General features: G+C 43.3%; 1 protein-coding gene across 1 annotated transcript in view; it reads left to right on the top strand.

Moving 5' to 3' along the window:
- LOC126134598 (caspase-1-like) overlaps positions 1-26,269 on the top strand; it is a 125,796-nt gene that overhangs the window by 80,041 nt on the left and 19,486 nt on the right. Inside the window, exon 5 of the mRNA XM_049915194.1 lies at positions 23,187-23,304. Coding sequence (XP_049771151.1) covers positions 23,187-23,304 — 118 coding nt within the window. The remainder of the gene's footprint in view (positions 1-23,186; positions 23,305-26,269) is intronic.

The raw sequence follows: 26,269 nt of genomic DNA, 5'->3' as shown, positions 1-26,269 counted from the left end.
CTGGACTGGCTGTATACAATTGAATTCTATGCATGTCGTGGGTTCCTGTACTCTGACACACTGGGAGGGACAGAGAGAGAGAGAGAGAGGGGGGGGGGGGAGGGAGGGAGGGAGAGAGAGAGAGAGAGAGAGAGAGACAGGGAAACAGAGAGAGAGAGACAGAGAGAGAGAGAGAGAGAGAGAGAGAGAGAGACAGAGACAGAGAGAGGGAGAGGGAGAAAGAGAGAGAGAGAGAGAGAGACAGAGACAGAGAGAGACAAAGAGAGAGAGAGAGAGAGAGAGAGAGAGAGAGAGAGAGAGAGAGAGACAGAGACAGAGAGAGACAGAGAGAGAGAGAGGGGGGGTTAGGGAGGGAGGGAGAGAGAGAGAATCAGACACATCCAGGTGTCTTAAAGTGGGAACATCCGTTGTGCACTTGGGCTGTGGTTCCTTAATGTTGTCTGATCAAGTGTATAATTCGGTGTTTTTCTGTTTAGGATGTCTATTTCTGCACTTAGTGAACTCTTTTTGTCGCCCCCATATCCTAGCAATGTGTGGGACTTGTCTGCATTACACGAAACTACTGTTGCAATGGTAAATTTGGACAAACAAATTAATTTGAGATTTTGGGGGACTTCTGTGTATGGGTACTTGGTTTATTTTAGAAACCGGATTCCTGACATTCATTAATTAGCACTTCCGGGCTGAATTGGCGTGGTCCATATATAAAACTTCTTCTCCTTCCTGACGTTTCGTTGCCTACTGCGGGCAACATCTTCTGAGGTGAGTCGACGACTGGCTGCTAGGCGCTGGTGGTCCCGCTTATATAGAGCGCTTAGATGGCGCCACCACTCGAAACCACGTGACGAGTGGTGGCGCCATCTAAGCGCTCTATATAAGCGGGACCACCAGCTCCTAGCAGCCAGTCGCCGACTCACCTCAGAAGATGTTGCCCGCAGTAGGCAACGAAACGCCAGGAGGGAGAAGAAGTTTTATATATGGACCATGGCAATTCAGCCCGGAAGTTTTAATTAATGAAGACGCCGGCCGTGAAAGCTTACATGTTATGATTGAACGGATTCCTGAGTTTTGCCATAACAGCTCATTTTCTTTATCATTGTTGTTTACATTTAATTAGTTATACGTTTGTTAATTTATTCTGTGTGCTCGTTTTATCGTGAGGAAACATCTGTTGTGTATATCAGATTCTAACTAAGATGGTGTTCTGTGTAAGATACCCTGTCTGTTTTTGTAGAGTAATATTTTATTTATGATTTTGTCAAGTCGTGTATGAGAAATTGGAGTGCAATTAATTTTCTGTGTTATTGATTCTGAGGTGCTATAATTAATTTTGTCATTAATAAATTACAACCCCAGAACCCCTAACCACCTACCAACCCCAACATTTGCTGCACCACAAACTCATTCGTAAGTCACATGAATAAAAGCGACTCCTCCTATGATTTGAATATCAGTACTTATTAATGCATACAGACATAAACCACAGTTGATAAGAAAAAACACAGACAAAATTCATACGTGTATTGTGCTCCAGAGGAAGAAGAAATCTTCAGTTATCTTGCAAGACTACCGCATGATGTTATTGTGTGTGGATAAATTGGAAATATTGTAGGGGCTCCCGCTTGTTTTTCAGGTCTTATTCTTCTTCACCCTTACTTCACTCCCACCGTAAAGGAAGCCACCAGTAACTGAGGAAATGCTTCCTGTTGTTGTTGTTGTGGTCTTCAGTCCTGAGACTGGTTTGATGCAGCTCTCCATTCTAATCTATCCTGTGCAAGCTCCTTACTCTCTCAGTACCTACTGCAACCTACATCCTTCTGAATCTGCTTAGTGTATTCATCTCTTGGTCTCCCTCTACGATTTTTACCCTCCACGCTGCCCTCCAATGCTAAATTTGCGATCCCTTGATGCCTCAGGACATGTCCTACCAACCGATCCCTTCTTCTAGTCAAGTTGTGCAACAAACTTCTCTTCTCTCCAATCCTATTCAATACCTCCTCATTAGTTATGTGACCTACCCATCTAATCTTCAGCATTCTTCTGTAACACCACATTTCGAAAGCTTCTATTCTCTTCTTGTCTAAACTATTTATCGTCCATGTTTCACTTCCATACATGGCTACACTCCATACAAATACTTTCAGAAATGACTTACTGACACTTAAATCTATACTCGATGTTAACAAATTTCTCTCCTTCAGAAAGGATTTCCTTGGCATTGCCAGTCTACGTTTTATATCCTCTCTACTTCGACCATCATCAGTTATTTTGCTCCCCAAATAGCAAAACTGCTTTACTACTTTAAGAGTCTCGTTTCCTAATCTAATTCCCTCAGCATCACCCGACTTAATTCGACTACATTCCATTATCCTCGTTTTGCTTTTGTTGATGTTCATCTTATATTCTCGTTTCAAGGCAGTGTCCATTCCGTTCAACTGCTCTTCCAAGTCCTTTGCTGTCTCTGACAGAATTACAATGTCATCGGCGAACCTCAAAGTTTTTATTTCTTCTCCATGGATTTTAATACCTACTCCGAACTTTTCTTTTGTTTCGCTCACTGCTTGCTCAATATACAGATTGAATAACATCGGGGATAGGCTACAACCTTGTCTCACTCCCTTCCCAACCACTGCTTCCCTTTCATGTCCCGTGACTCTTATAACTGTCATCTGGTTTCTGTACAAATTGTAAATAGCCTTTCGCTCCCTGTATTTTACCCATGCCACCTTCAGAATTTGAAAGAGAGTATTCCAGTCAACATTGTCAAAAGCTTTCTATAAGTCTACAAATGCTAGAAACGTAGGTTTGCCTTTCCTCAATCTAGCTTCTAAGGTAAGTCGTAGGGCCAATATTACCTCACGTGTTCCAATATTTCTACTGACTCCAAGCTGGTCTTCCCCGAGGTCTGCTTCTACCAGTTTTTTCCATTCGTCTGTAAAGAATTCACGTTAGTATTTTGCAGCAGTGACTTATTAAACTGATAGTTCGGTAATTTTCACATCTGTCAACACTTGCTTTCTTTGGGATTGGAATTATTATACTCTTCTTGAAGTCTGAGGGTATTTCACCTGTCTCATACATCTTGCTCGCCAGACGGTAGAGTTTTGTCAGGACTGGCTCTCCCAAGGCCGTCAGTAGTTCTAAGGGAATGTTGTCTACTCCCAGGGCCTTGTTTCGACACAGGTCTTTCAGTGCTCTGTCAAACTCTCCACGCAGAATCATATCTCCCATTTCATCTTCATCTACATCCTCTTCCATTTCCATAATATTGTCCTCAAGTACATCGCCCTTGTATAGACCCTCTATATACTCCCTCCACCTTTCTGCTTTCCCTTATTTGCTTATAACTGGGTTTCCATCTGAGCTCTTGATGTTCATACAAGTGGTTCTCTTTTCTCCAAAGGTCTCTTTAGTTTTCCTGTAGGCAGTATCTATCCTACCCCCAGTGAGATCAGCCTCTACATCATTACATTTGTCCTCTAGCCATCCCTGCTTAGCCATTTTGCACTTCCTGTCGATCTCATTTTTTAAACGTTTGTATTCCTTTTTGCCTGCTTCATTTACTGCATTTTTATATTTTCTCCTTTCATCAATTAAATTCAATATACTGTATCTTCTGTTACCCAAGGATTTCTACTAGCCCTCGTCTTTTTACCTACTTGATCCTCTGCTGCCTTCACTACTTCATCCCTCAAAGCTACCCATTCTTCTTCTACTGTATTTCTTTCCCCCATTCCTGTCAATTGTTCCCTTATGCTCTCCCTAAAACTCTGTATAACCTCTGGTTTAGTCGGTTTATCCAGGTCCCATCTCCTTAAATTCCCACTTTTTGCAGTTTCTTCAGTTTTAATCTACAGTTCATAACTAATAGATTGTGGTCAGAGTCCACATCTGCCCCTGGAAATGTCTTACAATTTAAAACCTGGTTCCCAAATCTCTGTCTTACCATTATATAATCTATCTGAAACCTGTCAGTATCTCCAGGCTTCTTCCATGTATACAACCTTCTTTTATGATTCTTGAACCAAGTGTTAGCTATGATTAAGTTGTGCTGTGTGCAAAATTCTACCAGGCGGCTTCCTCTTTCATTTCTTACCCCCAATCCATAGTCACCTACTACGTTTCCTTCTCTCCCTTTTCGTACTACCGAATTCCAGTCACCCATGACTATTAAATTTTCGTCTCCCTTCACTATCTGAATAATTTCTTTTACTTCATCATACATTTCTTCAATTTCTTCGTCATCGGCAGAGCTAGTTGGCATATAAACTTGTACTACTGTAGTAGGCGTGGGCTTCGTGTCTATCTTGGCCACAATAATGCGTTCACTATGCTGTTTGTAGTAGCTTACCCGCACTCCTATTCTTTTATTCATTATTAAACCAACTCCTGCATTACCCCTATTTTATTTTGTATTTATAACCCTATATTCACCTGACCAAAAGTCTTGTTCCTCCCGCCACCGAACTTCACTAATTCCCACTATATCTAACTTTAACCTATCCATTTCCCTTTTTAAATTTTCTAAGCTACCTGCCCGATTAAGGGATCCGACATTCCACGCTCCGATCCGTAGAACGTCACATTTCTTTCTCCTGATAACGACGTCCTCTTGAGTAGTCCCCGCCCGGAGATCCGAATGGGGGACTATTTTACCTCCGGAATATTTTACTCAAGAGGACGCCATCATCATTTAACCATACAGTAAAGCTGCATGCACTCGGGAAAAATTACGGCTGTAGTTTCCCCTTGCTTTCAACCGTTCGCAGTACCAGCACAGCAGGGCCGTTTTGGTTAGTGTTACAAGGCCAGATCAGTCAATCGTCCAGACTGTTGCCCCTGCAACTACTGAAAAGGCTGCTGCCCCTCTTCAGGAACCACACGTTTGTCGGGCCTCTCAACAGATACCCCTCCGTTGTGGTTGCACCTACGGTACGGCTATCTGTATCGCTGAGGCACGCAAGCCTCCCCACCAACGGCAAGGTCCGTGGTTCATGGGGGGGGGAAATGCTTCCTAGGGTGGTCTTAAACGGCTGGAACTGTCCTAAATGTACCATAGTAAAATGAATACTAAGTTGTAATCCCCAAACTTTTTTTTTCCTTTTGGAATGCATGGGGTTTTGACTATCGAGTACTTTGGCAGCTAAGCCTTCATTTTTAACGCCCCTTCGTACCACTCTATGGCTTTCGTATTTGCTCTTTTAACATGGAGCCATATGTCCCTCAGTCTCTACACGAAATTACACACTGCTGATATATCTTCCGCAAGGGATGGTTTACATAATTCAAAAGGAGAGGGCATTTTCTGACCATAAATGACATCATACCGCGATTATCCAGTAGTCTGGTGCACTTTCGAGTTATAGTACCTACACTACAAGAGCGTCTCAGTCATTATTATGATAGCGATTTAAACATAGGCTTTCATGTTAATGCCGGGTCTTTGACTTTTGGAAGGCATTTGGTGTAGTCCTACACTGTTATTTAGTGAAACAAATACGGACTTACCAAGTATCGAACCAGATCCATGACTGCAGACATCCTTGCAGATACGACTCAATAAACCGCTCTTACCGCAACTATTTCATTAGATGTAAAGGTACTTTCAGGAACACCGCAAGAAATTATGACAGGACCATTACTGTTTACAAAATTTGTAAAGGATCTAGTGCATAGCTTTGCAAGCTCCATGAGGCTATTACCAGATGATGTGGTTGTCTCTAAGAAGGAAGCAACTCCGTAAGACTGCAGTAGACTACACAAAGACCTGCAGAGGATTTACGAATAGTGAAAGAACTGGCAGTTGCCCCTGAATGTAAATATATGTAACATATCACACACACTTAGGAAAAGAAATTCACTACTGTATAATTACACTATTAGTGACAAATTTCTAGGAATAGTGGATACTGTAAAATACTTGGAAGTAGCTGTCTGCAACGATCTTAAGTGGAACTATCACAGAAAACAAAACAAATAGTTGGGTATGCGGATGCTAAATTGAGATTCATACGAAAAATCTTAAAGAAATATGCACTCGAAGAACAGAGAAAAGGAAAAGAAACGGTACAACACGAGGGAATTATCCGAATGGAACGGAAATCGGCAGATGCAATGTACATGTACAGACAAACAAATGACTACGATTTCAGAAGAAATGGATAATTTAAGAGAAGGGCTTCACATATTGAAGAAGTCAATAATGAGTTGGTCCACCTCTGGCCCTCATGCAAGCTATTATGTGGCTTGGCATTGACAGATAGAGTTGGATGTCATGAGAGAGATATATTTATTTACACGTCAAGTTCCGTAGAACCAAATTGAGGAGCAAATCTCCAAGGTCATGGAACGTGCCAGTATATGAAATTACAACTTAAAAGTAATAAAAAGTAAAAATAAAAAGTTTATGAAGCCGAAAAAAGTCAAGCCATAAGTTTAAGTACACGCAATCGACAGTATAACACAAGAATCAGCTTAATTTTTCTAGGAACTCCTCAACAGAATAGAAGGAGTGACCCATGAGGAAACTCTTCAGTTTCGATTTGAAAGCGAGTGGATTACGGCTAAGATTTTTGAATAAAATTAGAATTAGAAGGAAGATCAGCATTGGCCGTAATTTTGATGGTTTATTAACAGCAAAATCGATTTTCGATCACATAATGATCATCTTCCGTGCTGGAAGTTAAGCATTTCACATAGCGATCAGTGAATGAGAAAAGACCACGAATACACCTGAGTATAAACAAACTGTTGGTAAGAACATAGCTTTGAAAGCTATGTTCTTACCAACAGTTTGTTTATACTCAGGTGTATTCGTGGTCTTTTCTCATTCACTGATCGCTATGTGAAATGCTTAACTTCCAGCACGGAAGATGATCATTATGTGATCGAAAATTTTAGTGTGCAAATTAAAGCTCTTAGGCACTGGTGTCTAGTTATTAACAGTAACAGAAGCTATGAAACGATAACAAATACTGAAACCGCAGTTTACATTCACCTATACAGCAGACCTCGGTGTGATAGGGGCGTTTCTATTGCTTGCCTCCATGCTTGCCAAACCATACCATGGCCACCAAGGTCGCCATATCTCTCCTCCACTGAGAACGTTTGGAACACAAGTGGTAGCTTACTGAAAATGGTTGCAGCAGTATACTGCACACCTTTCTGCACAAGAGTTAACAAAGTCCGATCCAAATGCAGGCTGAATATCTGCCGAGTATTAACTGAGTGAAAGCTGCTTATTCTTGGGAATAAGCTGATAATGTTAACAAGAAGCGACAGTAATTTGGAAATTTGTGGTAAGGTCTTATGGGACCAGACTGCTGAGGTCATCGGTCCCTAAGCTTACACACTACTTAATCTAACTAAAACTAACTTACGGTAAGGACAACACACACCCATACCCGAGGGAGGACTCGAAACTCCGACGGGGAAAGGCGCGCGGACCGTGACAAGGCTCCTCTGACCACTCGGCTACTCCGCGCGGGAAAACGACAATAAAGGATATATATACTGAGAGGTCAAAGTCAAAATACTTGTACTCAGAGTAGTGAACAGGGGTCGACAAGAGGTTCGCGAACTTACACCACTTACTGCCCGAACCGCCAGTATCTGAGCCATAAATATCCTTTTAGCATGCGAAGAATTACCCCAAAATATAATACCGTACGACATAAGCGAATGTAAATAAGCAAAGTAGACTAATTTTCGTGTCGAACGATCACTTACTTCAGATACCGTTCGAATAATAAAAATGACAGCATTAAGTCTTTGAACAAGATCCTGAACGTGGGTTTTCCACGATAGTTTACTATCTGAACACCTATAAATTTGAACTGTTCAGTTTCACTACCAATATGCCCATTCCATGAAATTAAAACGTCGGGTTTTGTTGAATTGTGAGTTAGAAACCGTAAAAAGTGAGCCTTACTGTGATTTAACATTATTTTATTTTCTACAATCCATGAACTTGTATCATGAACTGCACTATTTGAAACCGAACCGATGTTGCACAAAACATCCTTTACTATCAAGCTAGTGTCATCAGCAAACAGAAATATTTTAGAGTTACCTGTAATACCAGATGGCATATCAGTTATATAAATAAGGAACGGGAGTGGCCCCAACACTGATCCCTGGGGCACCCCACATTTGACCATAGCTCACTCAGACCCTACATCACAGCCATTCTCAACACTGTGAATAATGATCTTTTGTTGTCTGTTTTTAAAGCAAGAGGTGAACCAACTGTGAGCTACTCCCTATTCTCTGTAGTGATCCAACTTCTGGAGCAATATTTTGTGATAAAGGGAATAAAACGCCTTAGTTAACTCAAAAAATATGCCTAGCGTCCGAAACCTTTTGTTTAACCTATCCAGTATCTCACAGAGAAAAGAGAATATAGCATTTTCAGTTGTTAAACGATTTCTAAAGACGAACTGTACATTTGATAAGCAAATAATGTGATATAAAATGATCAATTATCCTTACATACACAGCCTTTTCAATCGTACGAGATCCAGTCCAGTCCGCGCGTTAGATCAGCAAAATACCGAGATGACCCTGCCTATAATGTTCCAAACGTTCTCAGTGGAGGAGAGATATGGCGACCTTGGTGGCCATGGTATGGTTTGGCAAGCATGGAGGCAAGCAATAGAAACTCTTGCCACATGTGGACGAGCATTATGTTGCTGAAATGTGAGCGCAGTATTGCTTGCCATGAAGAACAACAAAACAAGGTGCAGAATATCGTCGACGTACCGCTGTGCGCTAAAGGTACTACAGATGACAAACAAAGAGGTCCTGGTATGAAAAGAAATGAAACCCCACTCCTGGTTGTCAGACGGTTCAAATGGCTCTGAGAACTATGGGACTTAACATCTGAGGTCATCAGTCCCCTAGAACTTAGAACTACTTAAATCGAACTAACCTAAGGACATCACACACATCCATGCCCGAGGCAGGATTCGAACCTGCGACCGTATCGGTCGCGCGGTTCCAAACTGAAGCGCCTAGAACCACTCGGCCAACCCGGCCGGCCCCGGTTGTCAGGCCGTTTGGCAGGTGACAGCCAGGTTGATATCCCATTGCTGTCCAGAGCGTTTTCAGGCACGTCTTCTGGCTGGAATCTCATTAGTTGCCGTAGAACTGTCTTCTGTGACGACTCCCGCTTTGTAGTGTGCCCTGATGGCCAGTAAAGACGTGTTTATAGACGCCCCAGACAGTGATGGGATACCAACCTGACACCTACCACATGGCCCGACAATAGGAGTGATACTCTGGGATGCCACTTCCTAGCAGGACTCCTCTGGTTGTCATATAGCGCACCTTCACAGTGTAGCAGTACATCTCTTACCATGGAAGTTATTTTCTGACTTATTAACAGATGTCCTATCATTCTATCCCTTCTTCCTATCAATGTTTTCATATATTCCTTTCCTCACCGACTCTGTAGAGGACCTCCTCATTCTGTACTTTATCAATCCAACTGATTTCCACAATCGCCTGTAGCACCGCATCTCAAACGCTTCGATTCTCTTCTGTTACAGTTTTCCCACATGCTGTGCTTCAAACATGCATTCTAAGAAATTTCATCCTCAAATTAAGGTCTATGTTTGATACTAGTAGATTTCTCTTGGCCAGCAATGCCTTTTTTTGTCTGTGTTAAACGGATTTTTATGTGCTCCTTGCTCTATCCATCATGCGTTGTTTTGTTGCCTATGTAGCATAATTCCTTAACTTCATCTACTTCGTAATCACCAATCCTGAAATTAAGTTTCTGCTACTTCTCATTACTTCCGCCTTTCTTCGGTTTACTCTCTATCCATATTCTCTACTCATTAGACTGTTCATTCCATTCAACAGATGCTGTCAGTCTCCTTCTCTTTCATTGAAGATAGCAATGTAATCAGGGAATCCTTTCACCTTGATTTTTAATCCTACTCTTGAGCCTTTCTTTTATTTCCGTCGTTGCTTCTTCGTTGTATAGGCTGAATAGTGGAGGAAAAAGACTACATGCCTGCCTTATTTCCTTTTTAAGCTGAGCATTTCATTCTTAGATTCTAGTCTTATTGTACCTTCTTGATTCTTTTACATATTGTATTTATCTGTCTTACCTTATAGGTTACCCCTATTTTTGTCAGAAGTTCGAACATCTTGTAGCTTTGACATTGTCAAACTTTTTTGTTGGTCAACAAATACTATGAACGTGTCTTGATTTTTCTTCAGTCTTGCTCACAATGTCAGCCACAAAGTAGGAACTGCCTCTCTAGAGCCTTTACCTTTTCTAAAGCCAAACTGATAGTCATCTAACAGATCCTCAACTTTTTTCATTCTACTGTATATTATGCTTATCAGCAACTTCGATGCATTAGTTCTTCAGTTGTCTGCTCTTGGAATCTTGGCATGATGTTTTTGTGGAAGTCTGTTGATATATTGTCAGTCACATACATTCTACACACCAACGTAAATAGTCGGTTTGTTGGCGCTTTCTGTAATGATTTTAGGACTTCCGATAAAATGTTGGCTATTCCTTCTGCCTTATTTGATCTTAGGTCATCCAAATCTCTTTTAAATTGTGATTCTAATACTAGATCACCCGTATTCTTACACCACGTCATAGGACAAGTACTCCTATTCGTAGAGGTCTTCAGTGTAACCTTTCCACCTATTCGCTGCCTCCTTCGCAATTAACAGCGGAATTGCAATGCACTCTTAATGTCACCGCCCCTGCTTTTAATTTCACCAAAGGTTACTTTAAGTTTTCTGTATCGAGAGTCTGTCCTTCCGGCTATGATTCCTTTCTCAGTTTCTTGATGACTTGTATTTCTGTATTCCTAAGTTTCCCAGAACATTTTTCTACTTCCTTCTATTGTCGATCAACTGAACTTTTGTTCTATGAATATAGACTGAAGCAGCGAGTGAAAATTTGTACAAGGCTGGGAATTGAACCCAGTGTCCTGCTTACTAGGCAGGTGCGCTAGGCACTAAGCCACCTTGGTACAGCAGTTCATGGATTACACTGGCAAGTCTCCCTCCTCGATCCAAATTTTCACTGCCGCTCCAGTCTACTTTATATTCCCCCTTAGACATGAGCATAATTGCCGAGACTCTCCATGTTCTGGAATAACACCGCAGCATCGAGGGCAAATGAGCGATCCAGCCTGAAACCCAGGTGCACGTACGTATACAAATGAAATTACACAATTTCAGAGACTGAACTAGTCCCATACAGATATGATTGTATGTATACAGACTGAAGCGGCAAGTGAAGATTTGTACCAAGGTCGGGAATCGAACCCAAGTCTCCTGCTTAGTAGGAAGGTGCGTTGGCCACTAAACTAACTTAGTGTCCAAGGCACCTGCCTAGCAAGCAGGAGGCCCAGGTTCGATTCCCGGCCAAGGTACATATTTTCACTCGCCACGTCAGTCTATATACATAAAATCATATTTGTATGAGACTGGTAAAGTCTCTTAATTTTTTTCGTTTTATTTCTTTGTACATACGTTTCTATTTCCAAGTTTTGTGTTTTCTCTTTTTAAAGATCTCCATTCCCCTTCAACTCAACTACCTGCTGAGCTAATCATTATCACAATATCAGAATCCTCAAAGAATGCCAAGCGTACCTCTTCATTACTAGTACTTCCGTATCCCACCTATTCGTGCATTGATACTTTCTGACAAGTCCATTAAACTTCAGCCTACTCTTCGTCATTTCCAAATGTTGATGTCAATCTGTATCTGCTTCTCGGTATCCCTTACAATCCAATATCTGATTTCGGAATCTGTGCCTGACCACGATGTATCTTCCTGTACCTCCTAGCCTTTTCCAAGTATACCCCCTCTTCTTGTCATCATTGAACAGAGTATTCGCTATTACCAGCTGCAATTTATTGCAAAACTCAGTTGGTCTTTCTCCTTATTCACTCCTAGTACCAAGACCATACTCTCCCGTAACCGTTTCTTCACCTCCTTCACATACAACCGCATTCGAGTCCCTCATGACTATTAGATTTTCATCTCCCATTACGTAATAAATTAACCGTTCAGTATCCTCATAGACCTTCTTGTCTCTTCATCTTTAGCTTGCGCCGTTGGTATATACACCTGAACTATTGTTGACGATGTTGGTTTGCTGTCGATTGTCATGGGAACAACCCTGTCACTGAACTGTTCGCAGTGACTTACTCTGTGCCCTATCTTCCTATTCATAATAAATACAACTCCGGTTATACTATTTTCTGCTGCTGTAGAAATTCTCATACATTCGTCTCACTTGAGATCCTTGACTTCTTTCTATTTCATTTGACTGAATCCCTTCCTACCTAGACTAAGCTTCAGCATTTCCCTTTTAAGATTTTCTAGCTTCCACAACACGTTCAAATTTCTGATTAATTCATAGAACGTTGCCCGTTCGTTGGTCATTAAATCTTACTCTCACGATTAACTCACCTTTGGCAGTCTCATCCTGGAGATCCGATTGATGGACTAGTCTGAAATCTTTTGCCAACTGAGAGATCATCATGACACTTTTTCAATTACTAAATCCTATGTTGTGTCTTTTACACGGTCCATGAGTGATGAATAACTTTTCGTAGTCCAACAATATTTCTTCAATTACCTTCCCATCCTTTGCTTGCTAATATGATACTTTCCCAAACATTGTGGTTTAACTGTTAGCCTGAGCCTACTTACAATACTTTATAATTTCTGTCACATTCATCTTACTATAATGCCATGAGACTGGCTATCATTTCATCTTGTGATGGCTGTACTTCCACAGACCAAAATTATGTAGACTCTAGGTAGCTCCCATCACTCTCGTGTACGTACAACGAATTATGGCGTACAAAGCACTGTGATTCTTTCAGTTCTTCGTTTTCTAACAAAGCGTCAACTACACATAACGTTGTTGTTGTTGTTGTCTTCAGTCCTGAGACTGGTTTGATGCAGCTCTCCATGCTACTCTATCCTGTGCAAGCTTCTTCATCTCCCAGTACCTACTGCAACTTACATCCTTCTGAATCTGCTTGTTGTATTCATCTCTTGGTCTCCCTCTACGATTTTTACCCTCCACGCTGCCCTCCAACGCTAAATTTGTGATCCATTGATGCCTCAGAACATGTCCTACCAACCGGTCCCTTCTTCTTGTCAAGTTGTGCCACAAACTCCTATTCTCCCCAATTCTATTCAATACCTCCTCATTAGTTATGTGATATACCCATCTAATCTTCAGCATTCTTCTGTAGCACCACATTTCGAAAGCTTCTATTCTCTTCTTGTCCAAACTATTTATCGTCCATGCTTCACTTCCATACATGGCTACACTACATACTAATTTTTTCAGAAACGACTTCCTGACACTTAAATCTATACTCGATGTTAACAAATTTCTCTTCTTCAGAAACGCTTTCCTTGCCATTGCCAGTCTACTTTTTATATCCTCTCTACTTCGACCATCATCAGTTATTTTGCTCCCCAAATAGCAAAACTCCTTTACTACTTTAAGTGTCTCATTTCCTAATCTAATTCCCTCAACATCACACGACCTAATTCGACTACATTCCATTACACTCGTTTTGCTTTTGTTGATGTTCATCTTGTATCCTCCTTTCAAGATACTGTCCATTCCGTTCAACTGCTCTTCCAAGTCCTTTGCTGTCTCTGATAGAATTACAATGTCATCTGCGAACCTCAACGTTTTTATTTCTTCTCCATGGACTTTAATACCCACTTCGAATTTTTCTTTTGTTTCCTTTACTGCTTGCTCAATATACATGTTGAATAACATCGGGGAGAGACTACAACCCTGTCTCACTCCCTTCCCAACCACTGCTTCCCTTTCTTGCCCATCGACTCTTATAACTGCCATCTGGTTTCTGTACAAATTGTAAATAGCCTTTCGCTCCCTGTATTTTACCCCTGCCACATTCAGAATTTGAAAGAGAGTATTCCAGTCAACATTGTCGAAAGCTTTCTCTAAGTCTACACATAACGTATTTACTGTTAAATACGCTCCACATTCACCCACACTAACTTCCGTGTACCTTTCGGTGATACATACTTCGCGTCGAGTGTACGGGACTTTGCGTCTAGTTAACATGGTTTTTACCAACATTTGGGACATACCAGGTGTCATTACCGTTTTTCTGGCAGTAAAATCTACACAAAATGATGTCCCACCTAGCTATAATGTAAGCTGTTCGAAAACGACTTCGGCCTAATGGTTTCCTGTGAAATCCAGTCCAAGTATGCCAATACGAGGTAGTAGTTCCATTCAATCCTGGAAGTCATCCGCGCCGAAGTAAGCTAATGAATACTACCCGCACCTCTTCCACTCAATCCCCAATGAGGCGGATCACGTTTCTCATATTAGGTACACCTTGCCTTGCTATTTGATCCCATATCCAGTAAAAATTTACATGGCCTTGTTCCTGCAAACTGATTAAGAAATAGTCTGCCAGTGATCCAGCACTCAGATACCTTGTATTTACAGTTACTGAGAACACTGCACAGTGGCCGCACCGTTCCCGTTTCAGCTTAATGCGAGGACATGGGCTCTGTCCAGAGACCATCTTCCTTGAGCTTGTGGAAACCTAAGCAAACATTCTCGGTCATGCTGACTGACCACCTTTCTAACATTTACCGCACTGAGGTTTTCTGCGATTTCGCCAACTGTGAACAACTTCACCACAATGAAAGCAAACCTTTTTCGCTATAAAGACCACGTTCCTTTAGTTTTCCTGGTCACTGTATTAGTCCCCGCTGACACTCTGCAGTTGTTACTCCTTCATTCAAGATCTGTGTGAAATTTCGGCTTACAAATTCCTCAAAAAACTGTGTAACCTCCTCTGTTCTGCTTCCTTTTGAATGAGCCTGTTGGTGATGTTGCGTGTTGACTTTCAGTTTCCTGATTTGATCGAAAAAAAAGTCTACAGGTCTACAGACTCTCCGTCTCTCTGCACTGTACCAGTAAAGAGTTCGCTATAAAACTTCTGCACCGTTCCACCAACTGCTCCTAGAAGTTGTATAGCAACTTTTTAGCGGTCCATTACATGCGACCTCGCAACCCCTGACAGCTTTAATCGAGTCATACGTAGCAGCTGTTCTTCATTCCAAACCACCTGCCCCCTATCCAAATTTTTCAGCTGTCAGCAAGTTGTCTATAAAAGTAAAAATATCTTCCTCTGAGCTAAGCGAAAAAGGCGTTCCTTAATAAGCGGCACTGGTCTCCAGAACAGCGCAGGAGGGGGGGGGGGGGGGGGGGGAGGGAAGGGGCACGTCATATGCAGACTGTTCCCTTCTGTTCTCCTCAAGACTTCCAAGTTCCTTATGTAACTCTTAATTATCAGCTTGCATTTGAGCAACCTGATACAGATCTATATCTACATCTTCATGTATACTCTGCAAATCACATTTAAGTGCCTGGCAGAGGCTTCATCGAACCACCTTCACAATTCTCTATTATTCCAATCTCGTATAGCGCGCGGAAAGAACGAACACCTGTTTCTTTCCGTACGAGCTCTGATTTCCCTTATTTTGTCGTGGTGATCGATCCGCCCTATGTAGGTCGGTGTCAGCAAAATATTTTCGCATTCTGAGGAGAAATCTGGTGACTGGAATTTCGGGAGAAGGTTTTGTCGCAACGAAAAACGCCTATCTTTTAATGATTTCCAGCCCAAACCCTGTATCATTTCTGTTGTATTGGCAGAAGAGCCAGTACGTGTTACTAGTGGAGGCCGAAATGCACGCGTTTTAGCTCGCGCAGGCTGGGGTGAGGAGGGAAGGACTCTACTGACGTGAGGTCTGGAACATGACAAGGAATTAGAATTCAGAAAGTGGACGTAATTAGTTTGATACTTAACTTTAATTCAGTAATGATGAACGTCGCTCTTGACGGTACATGATTCACAATATTATCAGTTCAGAATACATTCTTGAAGAATATGGCGCCTTGCTAGGTCGTAGCAAATGACGTAGCTGAAGGCTATGCTAAACTGTCGTCTCTGCAAATGAGAAAGAATATAGACGGTGAATCATCGGTAGAAAAGTCAGTTGTACAACTGGGGCGAGTGCTAGTGAGTGTCTCTAGACGTGCCGTGTGGCGGCGCTCGGTCTGCAATCACTGACAGTGGCGACACGCGGGTCCGACGTATACTAACGGTCCGCGGCCGATTTAAAGGCTACCACCTAGCAAGTGTGGTGTCTGGCGGTGACACCACATTTTCTGTGACACTCTCTCTCATATTTCGTGATAATACAAAACGTGCTGCCATTCTTTGAACTTTTACGATGTACTCCGTCACTCCTACCTGGTAAGGATCCCACACCGCGCAGCAGCATTCTAAAAGAGGACGGACAAGCGTAGTGTAGACAGTCTCCTTAGTAGGTCTGTTACGTTTTCTAAGTGTCCTGCCAACAAAACGCAGCCTTTGGTTAAATGGTTCAAATGGCTCTGAGCGCTATGGGACTTAACTTCTGAGGTCATCCGTCCCCTAGAACTTAGAACTACTTAAACCTAACTAACCTAACTAACCTAATGACATCACACACACCCATGCCCGAGGCAGGATTCGAACCTGCGACCGTAGCGGTCGCGCGGTTCCAGACTGTAGCGCTTAGAACCGCTCGACCACCCGGGCCGGCGCAGCCTTTGGTTAGCCTTCCCCACAACATTCTCTATGAGTTCCTTCCAGTTTAAGTTGTTCGTAATTGTAATAGCTAGGTATTTAGTTGAATTTACGGCTTTTATATTACACTGATTTATCGTGTAACCGAAGTTTAACGAGTTCCTTTTAGTACTCCTGTGGATGACCTCATAGTTTTCGTTATTTAGGGTCAACTGCCACTTTTTGCACCATTCAGATATTTTTTCTAGCTCTTTTTGCAGTTTGTTTTGATCTTCTGATGACTGTATTAGGCGATAAACGACAGCGTCATCTGCAAACAACCGGATACGGCTGCTCAGATTGTCTCCCAAATCGTTTATATAGATAAGGAACAGCAAAGGGCCTACAACGCTACCTTGGGGAACGCCAGAAATCACTTCTGTTTTACTCGATGACTTTTCGTCAATTGCTACGAACTGTGACCTCTCTGACAGGAAATCGCAAATCCAGTCACATAACTGAGACGATATTCCACAAGCACGTTTACTACGAGCCGCTTGTGTGGTACAGTGTCAAAACCCTTCCCGTAATCCAGGAATACGGAATCGATCTGAAATCCCTTGTCAATAGCACTCAGCACTATCATGAGAATAAAGAGCTAGTTGTGTTTCACAAGAACGATGTTTTCTAAACCAATGTTGACTGTGTGTCAATATAACGTTTCCTTCGAGGTAATTCATAATGTTCGAACACAATGTATGTTCTAAAATCCTGCTGCATATCGACGTTAACGATACGGGCCTGTAATTTAGTGGATTACTCCTACTACCTTCCTTGAATATTGATGTGACCTGTGCAGCTTTCCAGTCTTTGGGTACGGATCTTGATCGCTGAAACCTTTTACTCTGGCGCCATTTTGATTACTGTCTGTTACTACCAAAAGCACAAATGAACAATACCCAAAGGAGGGGAAGGGTAACCACCATGCAAGCACAAACAGAAAACTAGAGTTAGTAACTTACTTGTTACCTTCCATTGCTCTTGCCATCGTTGCTCCTCGATGCTGCAAATGTCGAATCACTATTGCCGTCTCCATCAATATTTCTGACATCACTGAGGGTGGAGAGTGGCGGATCACAATGAGTGAGAAGCTGCTCATATGTATTCATTGGACAAATATATTGTACTAGAAATGACATGTGATTACATCTTCACGCAATTTGGGTGCATAGATCCTGAGAAATCAGTACCCAGAACAACCACTTCTGGCCGTAATAACGGCCTTGATACGCCTGGGCATTGAGTCAATCAGATCTTGGATGGCGTGTACAGGCACAGCTGCCCATGCAGCTTCAACACGATACCACAGTTCATCAAGAGTAGTGACTGGCGTATTGTGACAAGCCAGTTGCTCGGCCACCCCAGACCAGACGTTTTCAATTGGTGTGAGATCTGGAGAATGTGCTGGCCAGGACAGCAGTCGAACATTTTCTGTATCCAGAAAGGCCCGTACAGGACCTGCAACATGCGATCGTGCATTATCATGCTGAAATGTACAGTTTCACAGGGATCGAATGAAAGGTAGAGCCACGGGTCGTAACACATCTGAAATTTAACGTCCACTGTTCAAAGTACCGTCAATGCGAACAAGAGGTGACCGAGACGTGTAACCAATGGCACCCCATACCATCACACCGGGTGATATGCCAGTATGGCCATTACGAATACAAGCTTCCAATTCACCGCGATGTCGCCAAACACGGATGCGACCATCATGATGCTGTAAACAGAACATGGATTCATCCGAAAAAATGGCGTTTTGCAATTTGTGCAGCCAGGTTCGTCGTTGAGTACACCACCACAGACGCTCCTGTCTGTGATGCAGCGTGAAGGGTAACCGCAGCCATGGTCTCCGAGCTGATAGTCCATGCTGCTGCAAACGTCGTCGAACTGTTCGTGTAGATAGTTGTTGTCTTGCAAACGTCCCCATGTGTTGACTCAAGGATCGAGACGTGGCTGCACGATCAGTTACAGCAATGAGGATAAGATGCCTGTCATCTCGACTGCTAGCGATACGAGGCCGTTGGGATCCAGCACGGCATTCCGTATTACCCTCATGAACCCACCGGTTCCATATTCTGCTAACAGCCATTGGATCTCGACCAACGGGAGCAGCAATGTCGCGATACGATAAACCGCAATCGCGATAGGCTACAATCTGAACTTTATTAAAGTCGGAAACGTGATGGTGTGCATTTCTCCTCCTTACGAGGCATCACAACAACGTTTCACCAGGCAACGCCGGTCAAGTGCTGTTTGTGTATGAGAAATCGGTTGGAAACTTTCCTCATGTCAGCACCTTGTATGTGTCGCCGCCGGCGCCATCCTTGTGTGAATGTTCTGAAAAGCTAATCATAAACAAATCCCAGCATTTTCTTCCTGTCGGTCAAATTTCGCGTTTGTAGTACGCCATCTTCGTGGTGTAGCAATTTTAATGGCGAGTAGTGTATTACAAGCCCAAGCCCTCACGTGACGGTGCTTAGAAGGTGGACATTACCTAAAGATCGGCAGCATGAAGCATTGTCGTATGATGTTATCTACTGTTAGGCTCAGTGTGACTAAGTTCTGAGACGACCTTGTGTAGTCAGTGGTCCCAGTTGTGGGTGAGCAACTTCAGAGCTGATGCAGCCGCCCGCACAGACGTGGCAACTGACGAGTGCAGACATCCAGGGAACAAACCCCAGACCGGCAGCTGGCAGACCGTGGCTGACGCTGGCAGTCGCCCATTGGTTAGGTGGCTGGGTGGTCCTCATTCCGGTTGTTCCGTCAGGCTGCGGTTGCACCCCTAGCAGGTGGTCAAGTCAGGATGACGCCCTGGCGGCAGTGACCGATGACGAACCTGGCCTAATGACCAATATTTATACTCGGCATAGTGGACTTTTTGTTGTGGCTGCATGTTGAAATGCTCCTGGTTATGGTAAGCATCAGGAGAAAGTAGTGGCAGGTGGACGGCCAGGCGCAACACTGGGCTAGTGGCTCGCTTCACGGCAGACAGCCCATCCACCTAGGCTTCTGTCTTTACATAGGGTGCAAATGGTTCAAATGGATCTGAGCACTGTGGGACTTAACATCTATGGTCATCAGTCTCCTAGAACTTAGAAGCACTTAAACCTAACTAACCTAAGACATCACACAACACCCATCACCACGAGGCAGAGAACTTTACATAGGGAATGTCAGCACTAGCCCTTTTTAATTCAAGAATAAAGATTCAAGAAAACTTATTAGCCATTGATCATACGAAATAATAAATGAAGGTCGACTTGGTATTGGCGCATGCATCTGTAACGACAGATTTCTCGCAGTGAGATTTTGGAAAAAAATTTTCTGTGTTACTGGTGTTGTTGTTGTGATCTTGATGCAGCTGTCACGCTAGTCCGTCCTGAGAAAATCGCTTCAACTCTGTATTGTTACTGCAATCTAAAGCCGGCCGGTGTGGCCGTGCGGTTCTAGGCGCTTCAGTCTGGAAACGTGTGACCGCTGCGGTCACAGGTTCGAATCCTGCCTTGGGCATGGATGTGTGTGATGTCCTTAGGTTAGTTAGGTTTAAGTAGTAGTGCTCAGAGCCATTTATTTGAACCATTTTGTAATCTACATCCATTTCAACGTGTTTCCTGTAGTCAAGCCACGGTTTCTCTGTAACAGTTTTTCCCCACAGAGTTCCCTCCGTTACCAAATTAACTACTCCTTGATGCCAAAGAAAGTGTTCTATCGAATTAATCCTTCCTTTAGACCAGTTGTGTCATACATCCCTATTTTTCCCCTATGTAATTCATTAGTTATTCGATCTACTCACAGAGCCTTCATCATGTAATTCTCTCATCACCGCCTCATTTAATTCAACAACATTCCATTACCCACTGTAACGCCGGAAATGCATATCCTCCTATTTCCATCTATTGTATTATAAATTTTTTTCCTTGTTTTCTCACCTGAAGATATGACATTTCTGTGTCTTTATGTATTGTAATTGTTTTACTATTTGTGATATATATACAGGGCTATTACAAATGATTGAAGCGATTTCATAAATTCACTGTAGCTTCATTCATGGACATATGGTCACGACACACTACAGATACGTAGAAAAACTCATAAACTTTTGTTCGGCTGAAGCCGCACTTCAGGTTTCTGCCGCCAGAGCGGTCGAGAGCGCAGTGAGACAAAATGGCGACAGGAGCCGAGAAAGCGTATGTCGTGCTTGAAATGCACTCACATCAGTCAGTCATAACAGGGCAACGACACTTCAGGACGAAGTTCAACAAAGATCCACCAACTGCTAACTCCATTCGGCGCTGGTATGCGCAGCTTAAAGCTTCTGGATGCCTCTGTAAGGGGAAATCAACGGGTCGGCCTGCAGTAAGCGAAGAAACGGTTGAACGCGTGCGGGCAAGTTTCACCCGTAGCCCGCGGAAAATTGGCTCATGCCACAACTGGAGACCGACAGCGCCGACTTCATCTTTCAACAGGATGGTGCTCCACCGCACTTCCATCATGATGTTCGGCATTTCTTAAACAGGAGATTGGAAAACCGATGGATCGGTCGTGGTGGAGATCATGATCAGCAATTCATGTCATGGCCTCCACGCTCTCCCGACTTAACCCGCTTGTGGGGTTATGTGAAAGATTCAGTGTTTAAACCTCCTCTACCAAGAAACGTGCCAGAACTGCGAGCTCGCATCAAGGATGCTTTCGAACTCATTGATGGGGACATGCTGCGCCGAGCGTGGGAAGAACTTGATTATCGGCTTGATGTCTGCCGAATCACTAAAGGGGCACATGTCGGACATTTGTGAATGCCTAAAAAAACTTTGAGTTTTTGTATGTGTGTGCAAAGCATTTTGAAAATATCTCAAATAATAAAGTTGTTGTAGAACTGTGAAATCGCTTCAATCATTTGTAATAACCCTATGTCAATGTATGATTGGTTTGTTTTGTAAATATTATTTATTTTTGCGCTGGGTCTGGCCTAGGGAAAACTATGCTGTCGAACGATTACATCGATAGGTCATGTGGAGAACCAAAGTGTTTAGGATCTTTGGTAGTGTTAATTTGCCACATGGAGCGCGGGCAGAGAGAGTCTGGCTGGAGTAGGGTGGTGGAGCAGGTGTGTTGTGTGACGCTCCCGCGATCTGCCGCGCTCTCGTGGTTTGACAGCATGTAATTGCGCTCGACTTGCTATGACAGTTTCTGATACGGTGTTGCGGACGGGAAGCATTAGCTGGCGCATATCATGAGCCCGTTTCGCCTGGTGACCGTGTCGAGAAGAAGGCGCGCCAACAGCGACGGCCGACAGTGAGTGACTGTCGTCACCTCCCCGATCGACGACTTCAAACCTTCAATCAACCAACAAGCAAGACTAAAAGCACGTCAAGTTTTAGAACTGTATGGCGGACCTCAGCTTTTCGAACTGTTGCATAATTTCAAAGTTCAGTTAAAGCTGGCTACAATATTTATATTACACAAGCAGAAATTGAGAGTGCGAGTTTTGTTACCATATTTTAGCTTACCTGTGACTGCAGCTCAGCTTGGTACGTACTAAATTTTACTATTGTTAATTGTTCAGAATCATTTAATTCAAATTCAAAGTTAAATCTCTTATTTCTAAATTGCGTAGATTCAAGTAGCTTTTGAAATGATTGTTGAGGTAGCGCAAGACTAACCTTATTTTATTGAATTTCGTAGTGCTTCAGAAAGAAAGTTCACTATTAATTTCAGTCACTAAATTCACTTTCAATTTTCTGGTTTTATTAATTCTTTTGCTAAATTAAATAAGAGGTAGAGAAATTTATTACTTCTGACAAACATTCAGTTTTCACACAACACGTGTCAACCTTCAGTTGCCACGCTTTTAATGCTAATTACATGTGCATTAATCTTTCATTTTCAGTTATTATAGTAGTTGTCCATAGAACTGGCGACCGTAATTTTCCCCAAATGTCAAATATGTAATTAAAGCCAGTTAATCGTTAACGTAACGTCCGCACGTTTACTTACTTTATTATCTTTACCCCTTTTCAAAATTAATTTCCACCATTTCATTTGAATTTGTCCTTTCATTTAGATGTAACCCTTTACTCCCTCTTTACCGACAGGTTAACTTCGGTGACGATTGCTTTTCCCAAATTTCCATTAGGTACACGCGGTTTAATTTTTACTGTCATTAAGGTCGATAAGTGAGGGGGAGGTTACACCACGATTTGCTTTTGTTGATGTTCATCTTATAACTTCTTTTTCAAGACACTATTCATTCCATTCAAATGATTTTGCTACGCCTCTGCTATCTCTCAAAGAACTGCAGTACAATCAGCCAACCTTAAATTTTTTGTTTCTTCTCTGTATACTCTAATTCATTTCCCGAATTTCTCTCTGGTTTCCTATACTGCTTGTTCAATGTAAAGAATGAATAACATGATGTAAAAACGACTGAGCGTCAATATCCTCTCTGTTACATGCTGCAGAATCAACAGATCACCTGCTTACGCTATAAATTTTGGCTGAACTGTTTTTGGTTGCAGGCAAGTAGAGGACGGGGCCTTGATCTCGGCGTGAACATCAGCAACAGCATTAGCGACGCCCCGGACGCGGGCCACGGTTCTTACGCCGACATACTAGTCTCGTACTCTGCATTTGAAGGTATGTCACGAACTGGACCATTTTCGTTTGAAACAATGGAAGATCTATATTTCTAAATCGCTGTCTCGGAACCCGATACTAGGCGCAGTCTGTCTATTCAGTCGTTCCCAGGAGCAACAGAGTTTAGATTTTTAATATTTCGAGCAATTTTTGCGTGAATTTAAAAATTTAAAATGCTGTCATAATCCATTCGCTAAAAGGTATAATGTTACACTACTGGCCATTAAAATTGCTACACCAAGAAGAAATGCAGATGATTAACGGATATTCATTGGCCGAATATCTTATACTAGAACTGACATGTGATTACATTTTCACGCAATTTTGGGTGCATAGAATCTGAGAGATCAGTATCCAGAACAACCATCTCTGGCCGTAATAATGGCATTGATACGCCTGGGCGTTGAGTCAAACAGAGCTTGGATGGCGTGTACAGGTACAGCTGCCCACGCAGCTTCAACACGATACCACGTAGTGACTGGCGTATTGTGACGAGCCAGTTGCTCGGCCACCATTGACCAGACATTTTCAAATGGTATGAGATCTGGAGAATGTGCTGGCCAGGGCAGCAGTCGAAAATTTTCTGTATCCAGAAATGCCCGTACAGGACCTGCAACATGCGGTCGTGCATTATCCTGCTGAAATGTGGGGTTTCGCAGGGATCGAATGAAGGGTAGAGCCACGGGTCGTAACATATCTGAAATGGAACGTCCACTGTTCGAAGTGCCGTCAATGCGACCAACAGGTGACCGAGACTTGTAACCCATGGCACCCCATACCATCACGCCAGGTGATACGCCAGTACGACGATGACGAATACACGCTTCCAATGCGTGTTCACCGCGATGTCGCCAAACACGGATGCGACCATCATGATGCAGGAAACAGAACCTGGATTCATCTGAAAAAATGACGTTTTGTCATTCGTGCACCCAGGTTCGTCGTTGAGTACACCATTGCAGGCGCTCCTATCTGTGATGCAGCGTCAAGGGTAACCGCAACCTTGGTCTCCGAGCTGATAGTCGATGTTGCTGCAAACGTCGTCGAACTGTTCATGCAGATGGTTGTTGTCTTGCAAACGTCCTCAGGGATCGATATGTGGCTGCACAATCCGTTACAGCCATGCGGATAAGATGCCTGTCATCTCGACTGACAGTGATACGAGGTCGTTCGGATCCAGCACGGCGTTCCGTATTACCCTCCTGAACCCACCGATTCCATATTCTGCTAACAGTCTTGGATCTCTCCCTACAATTTAATAGTTCAGTTATTACGAGTTTCGGAGGCTTTGCTATATTACCTGGTGGTAGTTTTTGTGTTTAGCTCAGCAGCATTGCTCTTAAGAAATCAACGGTACACATTATGCATGACTACGAGCATTCACTATCGTGTGAAGGCGTCAGGTCCTTGAATAGTGGACTCTGAACGTCGTGACACTAAATTAAAGATGATACGGATTTGTCCCTGGATTTTGTCCCGGTATGCGGTATTATTAGAGCCCATGAAACATCAATGGTGATTGCTGAAATATCGTGACAAACGAGTTGTAGAACAATCATATCGCAAACCTGTTTTCTGACTGCCATTATAAGCCAATATGAAGGTCACGGAGCTAGTGGTACCCATCTTTCTTCATAGGAATGTTGCATATTCCTTGCCAAATGTGACTGAGTATTGCCGTTCTGAAGTACAACAAGTGGAATAGATAGGAAGCTCAGTACCGCTGGCTCTGAAACTCCTCATAAAAGTGGTTGCTGTCTATACTGCCGTTAATCTGTGTGAGTCAACATCATAAACACATCAAAAAAAGTTTTGCATCACCTCAGCTCCAAGAGTTTCGAAACCTGTGCAGAAAATTGGCATAGAGATCAATATAAACATCATTTCCGCCCTTTTTATTGCTCACTAAAACCACACACTGCATGCTGTACCACCTTACAGCGACACCTTGAGAGGTGGTGGTCCAGATTTCTATACACACCAGTACCACTAATACCCAGTAGCACGTCCTCTTGCATTGATGAGTGCGTGTATTCGTCGTGGCATACTATCCAAAAGTTCATCCATGCACTGTTGGTCCAGATTGTCCCACTCGTCAACGGCGATTCGGCGTAGATCCCTCAGTGGTTGGTGGGTCACGTCGTCCATTAACAGCCCCGTTTCAATCTATCCCAGGCATCAATCTATCCCAGGCATGTTCGATAGGGTTCATGTCTGGAGAACATGCTGGCCATTCTAGTCGAGCGATGTCGTTATCCTGAAGGAAGTCATTCACAAGATGTGCACAATGGGGGCGCAAATCGTCGTCCGTGAAGACGAATGTCTCGTCGATATGCTGCCTATATGCTTGCACTGACGGTCGGAGGATGGCATTCACGTATCGTACAGCGATTACGACGCCTTCCATGACCACCAGCGGCGTACGTCAGCCTCACATAATGGCACCTCAAAACAGCAGAGAACCTCCACCTCGCTGCACTCGCTGGACAGTGTGTCTACCGCGTTCAGGCTGACCGGGTTGCCTCCAGACACGTCTCCAACGATTGTCTGGTTGAAGGCATATGCGGCACTCATCGGCGAAGAGAACGCGATGCCAATACTGAGCGGTCCTTTCGGCATGTTTTTGGGCCCATCCCTACCGTGCTGCATGGGGTCGTGGTTGCAAAGATGGACTTCGCCATGGACGTCGGGAGTGAAGTTGAGCACCGTGCAGCCAATTGCGCACAGTTTGAGTCGTAACGCGACGTCCTGAGGATGCACGAAAAGCATTATTCAACATGGTGGCGTTGCTGTCAGGGTTCCTTCGAGCCATAATCCGTAGGTAGCGGTCATCCACTGCAGTAGTGGCCCTTGGGCGGCCTGAGCGAGGCATGTCATCGACTGTTCCTGTCTCTCTGTATTTCCTCCATGTCCGAACAACATCACTTTGTTTCACTCCGAGACGCCTGGACACTTCCCTTGTTGA

The sequence above is a fragment of the Schistocerca cancellata genome, chromosome 1 (genome assembly GCF_023864275.1).
Source record: "Schistocerca cancellata isolate TAMUIC-IGC-003103 chromosome 1, iqSchCanc2.1, whole genome shotgun sequence".
NCBI classification, from domain to species: Eukaryota; Metazoa; Arthropoda; class Insecta; order Orthoptera; family Acrididae; genus Schistocerca; species Schistocerca cancellata.
Note: the sequence above shows the minus strand (reverse complement) of the source record. Positions and strands in the feature narration are given on the sequence as shown.